Genomic DNA, 11,358 nt, shown 5'->3' on the forward strand with positions numbered 1-11,358 from the left:
AGGGTCCCGTTGCCCACATGATCCCGGCGAGGTCACATGACGGACGCCATATCATGTGCGAGGGTGCCCTCCCCGGAAGCCGCGGCGCTCAGCGAGTCACATGACCCGAGGAGGCCAAAGGGGGGAACGGTCACGTGGCGGGGGCTGGCTGGCTGGGTGAATGTGCCGGGCGGGCTTGGGGGCAGCCTGGGCCTGAGAGCGGCGGAGGGCGGGTGCGAGGTCGGAGCCGAGGGGGCCGCAGTGCAGCCGGAGGGGCGAGCGGGCGTGCTTGGGGCCTGGGGCAGAAGGTGGGGGCCGCCGCCGTTTGGGGCCTTCCTCGGGACGTGCGCTGTTGGCGGAGGAGCTCCCTGGTCGCGTCGAGGGGTGCCGGGCTGGGCCAGGAGGGCGCACGTTGGCGCGGAAGGGCTCTGGGCGGGACGCAGCCTCGCTTGAAGCGAAGGGCTGAGACGGCTGGGAGGGACGTCGGTGACCCACCCCGCGGGCTCCGAAAGCGCTCTGTTTGCCTAGAGCCTCTTGGCAAAGATTGGGGAGGAGCACAAGGAAGTGTCCCTGCCGCGAACGGAGAGCTCTTCTGGGGGCTGCAGGGAAGGAAGCCCCTCTAAGGTGTGGGTCCGTGGAAGCTGGAGTAGCGGAGGGCACTTATAGGGAAGGCAGGCACCTGAGGGGAGGTTGAGGGGCAACTTTTAATTTAATTTTTATTCGCTTCATACATTAGGCTGTAAACGGCGTGTCTGTTGAGAGTTAGTTTAGGTAACTGAAACTTAAGCTACAGCAGAGGGAAAGGAGTCTCCATCCCGGCACTAGAGATTTCCCTTTCTTCCTTTGAAGTGTGGTCGCAAGGCTTCGTAGGAGAAATCTGTGGAGTCGAACTGACATCTGCTTTGTGTGTGTTTGTGTTTCGGTCTGGCCTTGCCACTTCTAGAAACAGGCTACTAGATTTTAGGGCGGGGGGAGATTGGCTAGTCACTGTTTCTTAACAGGGTCAGGCTTGAACCAGTGTTGTAGTCAGGCCTTTTGCATCCTTGGGGCTCCTCTGCTGTCACCTGCATCCAAGACTAGCTTTAGACCATGCAGAAAGAGGAATTGGGCATGGATGAGAACCGCAACCCTGAGGAAGAGCTGCGTCTTCTGGGGGGAAAGAAGGAGAAATGCCATAGCCTCAGCAACCGCATCCGGACAGGTAACAGAAATCCTGGCATTCTGTGCTTGGTCTTTGATGGCATAGAATTTGTTAGATTGATTTTAAAAATCCAGGTTCCTGCGCATTCAGAGTCTAGCAATTTGCCATTGATAAAGATTTTATTCTTAAAAAATTGCTTTACTCCAGAGAGTAAAGAGTTCTTACTTTCCCTTGTACCCTTCCATTCTTACCCACCTAGATATCCTTATTTACTTTTAAAATTTATTATACATGCCCTGCTTTTTACTGCAGTGGGGACCCAAAGTGACTTGCATCATTTTCCTCTCCATTTTATCATCATCAACCCTGTGAGGGAGATTAGGCCGGGAGTCACTCAGCAAGCTTCCATGGCATGAGTGAAGATTTGAGCCTGGATTTCCCAGATCCTAGTCTGATACATTAACCACTACACCATACTGTCTCCCCATGCAGCCTCCAAATTCATAGTACAAGAGTTTTCTCAGCACATGAAGATGTGCCACTCTCCTTTTCCTGAGAAAGAGAAATGGGCATCTGGAATGCATTCATCTCTCACCCCATGCCAACTATATTTGAGATAAGATTAGCATGGCTGCAGATTCCCGCCCCCCCCCCCCCCCCCCCCAGTACAGCCGGACTGCCTAGTACAAAAAACCCTGCTGTTATCACTAGCCACACTAACCCTTCCACAGAATCCAGGCATCCACAGTCCTTTTCTCCTCCTTGGTAACTCTGAGTTCACCATGCTACATTTTAGTCCCAGAGAATTAGTTTCTCACTAAGGAAAGTTCAGTCCAGTTGCTCCAGTTTGAGTTACTGCCCCTTGTAATGTACATCTACGTTATAGCTGTCCTTAATGCCTGTCACTGTTAAGTAAAACCTTCTTTCTGTCATGCAGGAGCTGGAGCAGAGCTGGGCTACAGGCCAAGCCAGGGCTCCAGAGAAGGTGAATTGGGGACTGGGGCTTTCCCCTTCTGTCATGTTGTTTTGTGTGTGTTTCTTTCCCAGAAAGCAGCCATGCCTTAGTGCTGGAACAATCATGCACCTCCTAATTCAGTCGGTCTGATCATCTCAACAACTGCTGTTGAGGAATATACATTGCCCTCTTTCCCATGTACATCTTTGGTGCATGACCCACATCCCCCTCTATACCTTTCACCAGGAATGGTATCTTTAGATTTGATGATTTTCTAAGCCAGTGTCAAGAGGGAGAAGGCTCATGACATCTGGAAAGCCCTAATTTGCCAAATCATGTAAAGGTGATCCTTTCTGTTGTTTGGATCAGTTTTAGACTCTTCAGTGGTGGCAGCATTGAAGTATTTGGTTTAAAACACTTGACAAGAAGATTTTGGCCAGTGAAGGAGGGGATCCTTCTGGGTACATGGCTGTAATAGGCACCGTATGTTCATGTAGCTCCACTCAATTTATTTTTAATCAGTGGTCCCAGTGTCCCCTCTAAGCTGAGTTAGTGTGAGCTAGCTCACAGTTTTTGAGCCTCTGGCTCACACATTTCTGTCTTGGCTCAGGAAAAAATGGCCCCAGAGCAAACTAGTTTATGCAGTAGCTCACAAAGTAGAATTTTTGTTCACAAGGCTCCACAACTTAGAGGGAGTGTTGGTAGGGAGAAATGGATATATATTCTCACCTTTTAAAAAATATGCTCCCCTTCTCTACTTAAAAGGTGCCAGCATTAAGTGCTTAGATACTGTGGTGACTGGGCATTTAGCATTTTCCGAACCCAGCCCCTGAACGGTACTTGAGCAGTCTGCCTAGTTTTGTTGTATTACAGGAAGAGAGACTGATAAATCAGCAACAAAAATGGTGCTATACAGGTTTCCCTAAGGGGGCAGTTCCCTGCTTTATGGGTTTACAATCTAAATTTCACAAAAAGGAGGAAGGAAACCTACAGTCATGTATGGGGGTAGGGTTGGGATATCTGTTATCCATCCAGATGTTGAGTTCACTCCAAAGTCCTTCCACTCTAGGTTCCTGGGAGTCCAATGGCTATTCTGCATCCTCAGAGATCGCCGATGAGCCCAGTGTTCCCTTGAGCCCGTCTAACAGCCTTAACATCCGCAACCTCCAGTTGTCTGAGCGGGACCCTCCAGTTACCCACCACCCCCACCGCTATCCCCATCGCTTCTACCACAGCCGGCCCTTCCACGCAGCTGCCTACCGCAAGACCTACCGAGGCAGCCCCTCTGACCGCAAAGAATGGGGACCCAGCACCAACGGCTACCACTGTGCTCCTGAAAGCATTTCTAATGGGCGGTGGCAGCACCGGCGCCGTGGCTATTCTGACCCACCATCTCCATCGTCATCTCCAGAATCCGAACGAGACAGCACCATCAAAGTCGGAGAGAAGCCTGCCGTTACATCAAATGCCACCAATGCAGCCAATGAGGATTCTGGGAAGGAAACATGGTCGCTTTTCCGGCCACTTCCTGCTTTCCCAGTTGATAGCAGCAGTGCCCGAATCATTCCTAAGATCTCTTATGCTAGCAAGCTGAAAGAGAACTTGGATCAACCAGGGAAAGCCTGCCATGTTCCCGCCTCGGCCGTCCGCACCACCAATAGCCTCCCCAACTGTGTCCTGGCGCCACCCCCAAGCAGCCCCCCACCATCTGACAGCAGCCGGCAGCAGCACCTGGGAGCCATCTTTCAGAATGAGTGGGGCTTGTCCTTCATCAATGAGCCAGGAGCAGGGCATGGAGGGGGTGGTGGGACTGCGCCAGAAAAAGATGTGGAGGATGCAAACACTGGAGCGTGCTGGGAGAAAATGGAAGCCAATGACTGGCAAGCCGCAAGAAATTATCACCTGGAAGGTAAGCTGGATAAAAGATCTTGATGTTGCCATCTAGGATGGGCAAGCATGGATGTATGGATTTGAGGGTAGAAGTAGGAAAATGAATGGGATGTATCAATCTTTTGGGTAGAGTATGTGGGATTGTAGGTGATACGCAAAGATGCTGGGGGCAGAAATGTTCCCGGGGTCAGAACAGTGGTTGCAACAAGTAATGGAAGAGATGGTAGAGGAGACAATTCTTGTGATGTCTAAGAACTTGTAAGGAACAAGGGACCAGTGCCAGGCATTCACTGTTGGCATTTCTCAGCTTTTCATTGTTTAGTATGTGAAAAAGTCTGAGGGTGCCTAGAAACTAGCAAGATTGTAGCATTGGCTTTTGAGGGTTTAGCTAACATTTTACACCTCTGGGCTGTATAAAATAGGTTCTGTGTTCTCTAATTCTACAACTTCCCCTGTTTTCTACAGTCAGTACAAATCCCAATGGCCACTTTTACACCGGTTGAATGAAAGCAGTTTGAAGGGCTTTTTCTCCCCCCCCCCCTCCTTTGGGGCGCACAGGAATTGGCATCTGAATCCCAACTCTTAGAACCATTGAAATGTAGGGACTTCATTTGAGGAGTGAGCTGCCTAAATGTAGCCAAGAGACTAGGAGGGGTAGGTTCTGGGACACACTTTTTGGCACTGGGTACAGCAGTGCCTGGCTTCTAATTTTCTTCTTTCCTCTCTTCTCCTAATTACAGAATGGACTCATATATGGGAGCTACACAGTCAAGGTAAGGAATCCCAGACCATCTTGCTCAGTTATGGCCCCAGTTAACTGCAGATCTCAAACCCTGTGCCATATACCTTGTGCATCTACTTTGTGAAATGATGCCCTATAGTTTCAATAAAAGGTGTACGGTTGGGCAAACTTGAAGGAATGTCGGGATGTAAAAAATACAATTGGCTATCCCAATCCTAGGACAGAGTGGCCAATTTGCAGCTATCCAAGCAATTTTATTTGCGTACCTATGTGCTTTAAAAAAACAACAGCCCTAAAAAGTCATGTTGCTTTTGTTTAAAAAGTATCATTTTCTCCAGTTCTGCTATACTGATTTAACATTCCTTCCTTACTTTGGGATGACAGCTTCAGGTTGGGAAATACCTGGAGATTTTGAGGGAGGAACCTGAGGAGGGCAGTGTTTGGGAAGGGGGGGGGGGGGACTTCAATGGCGTATAATGCCATAGAGTTCACTTTCCAAAGCAGCCATTTTCTCCAGGTGAATGATCTCTGTTGCCTGGAGATCAGTTGTAATCCCATGAGATCTCCAGCCACCACCTGAAAATTGGAAACCCTATGCCGCAGCCTTGCACAGACGTAATAAGCTCCATAACAGTGGGATCCTTACTGCTGGGTGGTGCTGGCTTTATTCTAGAATCTGATCAGCCTTTGCTGGACTGTATATTACAGTACTTCTAGTGCCCCAAGGGGACCCCCCCCCCCACCTCCCAATAGAGTGGATCCTGAGAATACAGACATTAATTATAGCCCCTTGAGGTTTCTGTCTCTGCAATTTGCAGGTTAAGAGAGTATGGGGAGGGGGGGTTAGATGAAGAAACTATACATCAGGAAGACCTAGAGCTACTGGCGTCATTATCTAGCTTGTGGGGAAAGGGGTGAGGATGAGGTTGCTTAAGATTAATTCAGCCAAGCCATGTGAGAACTGCATCTAGGGAAATAATAAGGCAGCATATGTTGACCATTTTAATACAGTATGAGAATGGAGGTGGGAAGTGAGAATAGATATTGGAATGTGCACACTGCCTATAGCCCCTCTCTTGTTGTTCTACTGCATTATCAGTTTCTGTTCTTTTCTCCGTACAGCTCCTAGCAAAGTGACGGTCTATATGGACACCTTGGATGGGAAGGGTTAACACCAAGGATTCCTTGGGGAAGCACTGCTAAGATCCGGGGGGTGGGGGGGGCACAGGGGGAGAGGCAAGGCACCCCCCCCCACCCCACGAAGACTGGAGAAGCCCAGGCATCTTGAAAGGGGAAGCTACGCCACCTGCCTCCCTTCCTCCCTCTCTCATCCTAATGCTGTTATAGCCCAAATTGTCCTGGATGGGGCTGATGTCTCACCCTCCCCGCCCCCTCTGATTTAATGCTCTGGTTTTTAATTTCTTCAGATGGTTTTTAATTTCTCTGGATTCCCCTGAAAATAAAAGTGAAAAAAAGAATTTATTTAAATTCACCTCTCTGTTTGTATGTGTTTTTGTTTCTTATCCAGTGTACTCTGGGATGATCAGGACAACTCATGCAGTTAGGGAAGGAGAGAGATGAAAATCTAATCGGAATTCCTAGTAGCAGAGAAAAGATCATGGGCATCACTAGGAGGAAGCAAAAATATTTGATTTAGAAACCAGGTTGTTGTTTGAATATCTGATTACTACTAGATGTTGAGGAGGTTCCTTGACATCTACAGGGGCAAAGTTTTCCTTTCTGTTCAGGTGTACTCCTTTTCCCAGTGAGGGGAGAAGCCAATGTGTCTTTTCCCTCAGTGATTCTTTTGAAGGTACACATTTACAACCTGGAAGCCAACTGGGTTACCTAGAATAGGGGATATGGAACCTTTTGGGCCCAAGTGCTGGAACATCCGTGTTGGTGCACCATCAAAATAAAAGCATGGAATGTGTGTGTGAGATACTAAACAGCCTGTTGGACTGACTCCTTTTAAACGCATATCATTCTTTTATTTAAAAAAAAACAAACAAACCTGGGAGTTGGTGCTGGCAGTCAGTTGCTATAATAAGAGCAGTCAGTTGATACTGGGTGTGCCTGGATTGGTTTATGTTAGGAAACAACAGAAGTAACTTGCTGTATCCTGGGGAAGACTGGCCATGGCAACGCAAATAGCTCCTTGCTGTGGTGAGGGAGAGTTCTGTAGTAATAATGATCATTTTCTGGGTCTTGAATTAACCTAAACAACTACCACTAGGGTCACCAGGTCCTTGTTGAAAATACCTGGAGACTTGGGAAGTCAAGCCAGGAAAGGGTGGGGTTTCAGGAGGGGAGGGTCCTCAGCATGGTACAGTGCCATAGAGCCCATCCTTCAAAGCAGCCATATTCTCCAAGAGAGCTGATCTCTGCCAGCTGTAGATCAGTTGTAAAAGCGGGAGATCTCCAGGCCCCACCTGGAGGCTGGAAACCCTAACTTCCATTCAGAGCGAATATTCCATAGGAGCAACATGATGGCTCTACAGCTTCATTTCAGTCTGGGTTTGGGGATGGAAACCATCTTGTTTGTCCTGACTGATGTCCTTTGTCAGAAGAATGATGGGAAGCTGATGCTCCTGGACCTCTCAGCAGCTTTTGATGCCATCAACCTGTTGGAGCAAGAATCTACATAAACCCAGTCTGACAGCCACAGTATGACAGCTGGCGATCTAGCTGCCAGGCTAGGTCACAGTGACCTGATCAGCAGACCGGCTTGAGCCGGCAGAAGCCAAGTGATGCAATCTGCTGAGTCAGCATGGCCAGGATTGGCTGCTTGGACTATATATGATCTGTGTGTGCATCACACAGGTCTCTCCCTGTGAGATGGTGGTTAGGCGAAGCACTTTGTCCGTGGAGGTGATATTGTATAGACTGCACAAGAGAGCACTTGTTGTGTATATATGTTAATACACCTTTTGGCACTAGTTGCACGTGTCTGCCTGATTTTCTTTCCTGAAGCCCTGTGTCGGGCAAGTCATCTCCCTCACTCTGCTACTCCCGCTCCGACGGGGTTATGGGCCCAGGGCGCTTCCGCTGCGCGGAGGAGAGAGTTGAGAGTTGAGCTGACTGTGAGTTTGGAAAGAGCCGGAGGCGGGGAACGCCGGTGAAGGACACAGAAGCACCACCGTTCTCTGTTTGAGAGCCAGAGGGACGTCGGCAGCCAGCCGTGAGGAGGAGTCGGCACGATGGCTCAGCAACAGCTTGGAGTAGCCGTTGAGAAGCTCACCTCAGCCAACTACGCGGTGTGGAGCCTGAGAATGCAACACTACCTCAAGCGTGAAGGGCAATGGCTGTTCGTGAGTAACCCCCCTGCTGACTTATCTCCTGCCGAGACTGTGTTATCGGATAAGGCACTGGCCAACATAGTGCTATCTATAGGAGATGACCAGCTGGTTTATGTGCGAGGGAAGGACACTCCCAAGGCTGCCTGGGACGCGTTGAGTGCGGTGCATGTTAGCACCACTGCTGGTTCCCTCATGGCCTTGACAAGGAGGATGTTCCGCACCGTTATGCCGGCTGGAGGGTGTGTGAAAGATCACATCAAACGGCTAACGGACTGTTTCGTTGAGCTGGAGGGAAGAGGCAAGACTGTAGCTCCAGACGACAGAGTGTACGTTTTGCTGTCGTCGTTGCCACCTGAGTACACTCCCCTGATAACTTCTCTGGAGACGGTGGACGTAGCGACCCTGACCATGGAATACGTCTGTGCCCACCTGCTTGACTTCCAAGAGAGAATTGCGGCCGTGAGCTGTCCGGGGGTGTCGGCCAGGCAGCGTGCTGTTATCGGTGTGTCCGGGAAGACAGCCAAGAATGAGCCAGCTTCTGCTGCTGGCAGGCGTCCGAAGGTGGAGGAAGTGGAGCCGACTGCGTTTGCAGTCCGTCGCTGCTATGGATGCGGGTCGTCGCAGCACCTGCTCCGAGCTTGCCCTGAGAGGGAGAAGAGGCGGGGGCGTGTGCGGCGAGAGCGGAGGACCGCCAGCCCGTGTGAGGAAGCAACCCGGCTGGTCACGTCTGCAGTAGAGAGCACAGGGTCTGCTTGGATTTTAGACTCCGGGGCAACGAGCCATCTCTGCTGCGAGAAGGAGTTGTTGAAAAACATTGACAGTCCTGAGCATAAGTATGTGAGATTGGCTGATGGGACCACTGCCAATTCTGTTTGCTCAGGCAATGTGGAATTTCCTGCACTGAAATGTATGTTGCAAAATGTGTTGTATGTACCCTCACTGCAGTCTAACCTGTTGAGTGTTAGCACACTGTTTGACCAGGGATACCAGGTGAGATTTGAGAAAACCTGCTGCAAAATCCTGGGAGGTGGGGGAAAGTTGCTTGTGACAGGAAAGAGGGAAGGTAAACTGTATGTGGTCCAGAGTGATTGTGCCCAGGTGGCTCAGGTGTCGAATGAGCCTGTGCACAATAATTGTATACATTTGCTCCATAGGAGACTTGGGCACTGCGGATTTAGGGCGTTAAAGAAAACCCTGGAGCTTGTGCCTAGTTTGAAAGTAAATCCTTGCAAATGTTACTTGGATTGCCAGGTCTGCAAGAAGACCAAAAGCAAGGCGTGTGCTGTTGCTAAAGAAAGCTCAAGGGAAAGCACACGAGCCCTGGAACTAGTCCATTTAGACGTTATTGGCCCATTGCCAAAGAGTCTGTCGGGGAGGAGATACTGCTTGGTGGCCACCGACGACCACACGAGGTACGCGTGGGTTTTCACCATGGTGCATAAGTCTGAGGTGTATAAGACATTCACCAAGTGGGTCAAAGCAGTGGAGAGACAATTAGGGGTTAATCTCCTAGCTGTACAAACCGACAGAGGGGGGGAATTCTTATCTAACCAGATGAAACGTTGGCTGGAAAACAAGGGCATTGCCCACCGTCTGACGAACCCAGCAACGCCCCGAGAAAATGGGCATGGGGCTGTATTGCAGAATGTGATGTATTGCATGTTAGAGGATGCACAACTGCCAATGACCTATTGGGCAGAAACCATACATGCAGCTGTTTTTTTGCAAAACAGGGTTTGGTGTAATACTGTGAAAAATGTGCCTTACAGGTTACTGTTGAACAAGACCCCAGATTTGAGTTCTTTAAAAGTCTTTGGGTCACGGGCTCGGGTTGGCATCCACTCCACGAGTAGCGGGGAGGGGGATGTCCGGGCAGAGAGCCTAATTTTTCTGGGCTACAAGCCAAGGGCCAGGTGTTATCGTTTCTGCAATAGCAAAAGCAAGATAACACTTAATAAGAGTGCCCAGTTCAATGAAGAAAGCAGCTGGCCAAGGTTGCACTCCTTGCAGAAACAATTTGTCCTGCTGCCAAGTAGCGATAACGATGTTGGAGCGCAGCCCAGAACTCCAGCCCAGGAGGTGGCACCCAGTGGGGCTGGAGAAGGTGAGCCGAATGCTGGCACAGAGCCTGACGAGCAGAGTCAGGAGGCAGAGCCTCAAATGCAGGAACTGGAGGTAAAGTGTGAGAGTCAGGAGGTTCAACACCCAATTACAGGGGCAGAGCAACCAGCCCAGGAGGTGGGAACAGAGCAACCCGAAGAAGACAAAGCTGGTCCAAGCACAGGGCCACGGGTGTCTGCCAGGTCCACCAAAGGCCAACGTCCCGCTAGGTACAAGTGTCCCTATGTCACTCTGACTGTCAATCCAGACCCACCCGGATTTGAGGAAATGTTAAAAGAAAAGGCTAAGAAATGGAAAGCCTGGGTGGCAGAGTGCGAGGCAAGGGAGAAGGAGGCTGAAGCCAAGCGTCTGAAAGAGCTGGCTGAACAGGAACACGATGATGTGTTTTACAATCATGATGAGTTCCTGAACGAATTCCGGAAAGGGTTCCGAGCTACGTAAATATGAACTGTAATGTTGCTGGTGGACATGTATGTAAACTGTGTAAAGTGTTTTGGGTATACTGGGTTTAAATAGATTAGGAGGTGTGTTGGAGCAAGAATCTACATAAACCCAGTCTGACAGCCACAGTATGACAGCTGGCGATCTAGCTGCCAGGCTAGGTCACAGTGACCTGATCAGCAGACCGGCTTGAGCCGGCAGAAGCCAAGTGATGCAATCTGCTGAGTCAGCATGGCCAGGATTGGCTGCTTGGACTATATATGATCTGTGTGTGCATCACACAGGTCTCTCCCTGTGAGATGGTGGTTAGGCGAAGCACTTTGTCCGTGGAGGTGATATTGTATAGACTGCACAAGAGAGCACTTGTTGTGTATATATGTTAATACACCTTTTGGCACTAGTTGCACGTGTCTGCCTGATTTTCTTTCCTGAAGCCCTGTGTCGGGCAAGTCATCTCCCTCACTCTGCTACTCCCGCTCCGATACAACCATGGTCTCCTGGAGAAGCTGGTTGAGCTGGGAGTAGAGGAGACTGTGATTTGGTAGTTCTGCTTGTAGTTGGCCAACTGATTCCAGAAAGTGGTGCAGGGGGACTGCTGCTCAGCCCTGTGACATTTATACCATGGTGTCCCACAGGGTTCCATCTTATCACCCATGCCATTTAACATCAACATGAAACTTCTGGGAGAGGACATTCAGGAATTTGGAGGTGCCACCAATATGTGGATGATGCCCAGCTTTGTTAACCCTAAACCCAGGCTTTTAATTAGGGCTTTTGTCTTGCAGCTTTT

General features: G+C 49.8%; 1 protein-coding gene across 2 annotated transcripts; it reads left to right on the plus strand.

Annotated features, from left to right (window-relative positions):
• The first annotated feature begins 626 nt into the window (after positions 1-626).
• LOC132584861 (uncharacterized) lies at positions 627-6,199 on the plus strand. 2 transcript variants are annotated; one of them, XM_060256813.1, is made up of 5 exons: positions 627-1,180; positions 2,058-2,105; positions 3,145-3,984; positions 4,706-4,738; positions 5,830-6,199. In XM_060256813.1, the coding sequence occupies exons 1-5, from the start codon at positions 1,069-1,071 to the stop codon at positions 5,877-5,879; spliced, it is 1,083 nt and encodes a 360-aa protein (XP_060112796.1). In that variant the 5' UTR covers positions 627-1,068; the 3' UTR covers positions 5,880-6,199. The 2 variants fall into 2 exon arrangements, with proteins under 2 accessions (XP_060112796.1, XP_060112797.1); XM_060256814.1 differs by lacking the exon at positions 2,058-2,105.
• The last annotated feature ends 5,159 nt before the right edge of the window (positions 6,200-11,358 follow it).

The sequence above is a fragment of the Heteronotia binoei genome, chromosome 15 (assembly GCF_032191835.1).
Source record: "Heteronotia binoei isolate CCM8104 ecotype False Entrance Well chromosome 15, APGP_CSIRO_Hbin_v1, whole genome shotgun sequence".
In the NCBI taxonomy this organism is placed as follows: Eukaryota; Metazoa; Chordata; class Lepidosauria; order Squamata; family Gekkonidae; genus Heteronotia; species Heteronotia binoei.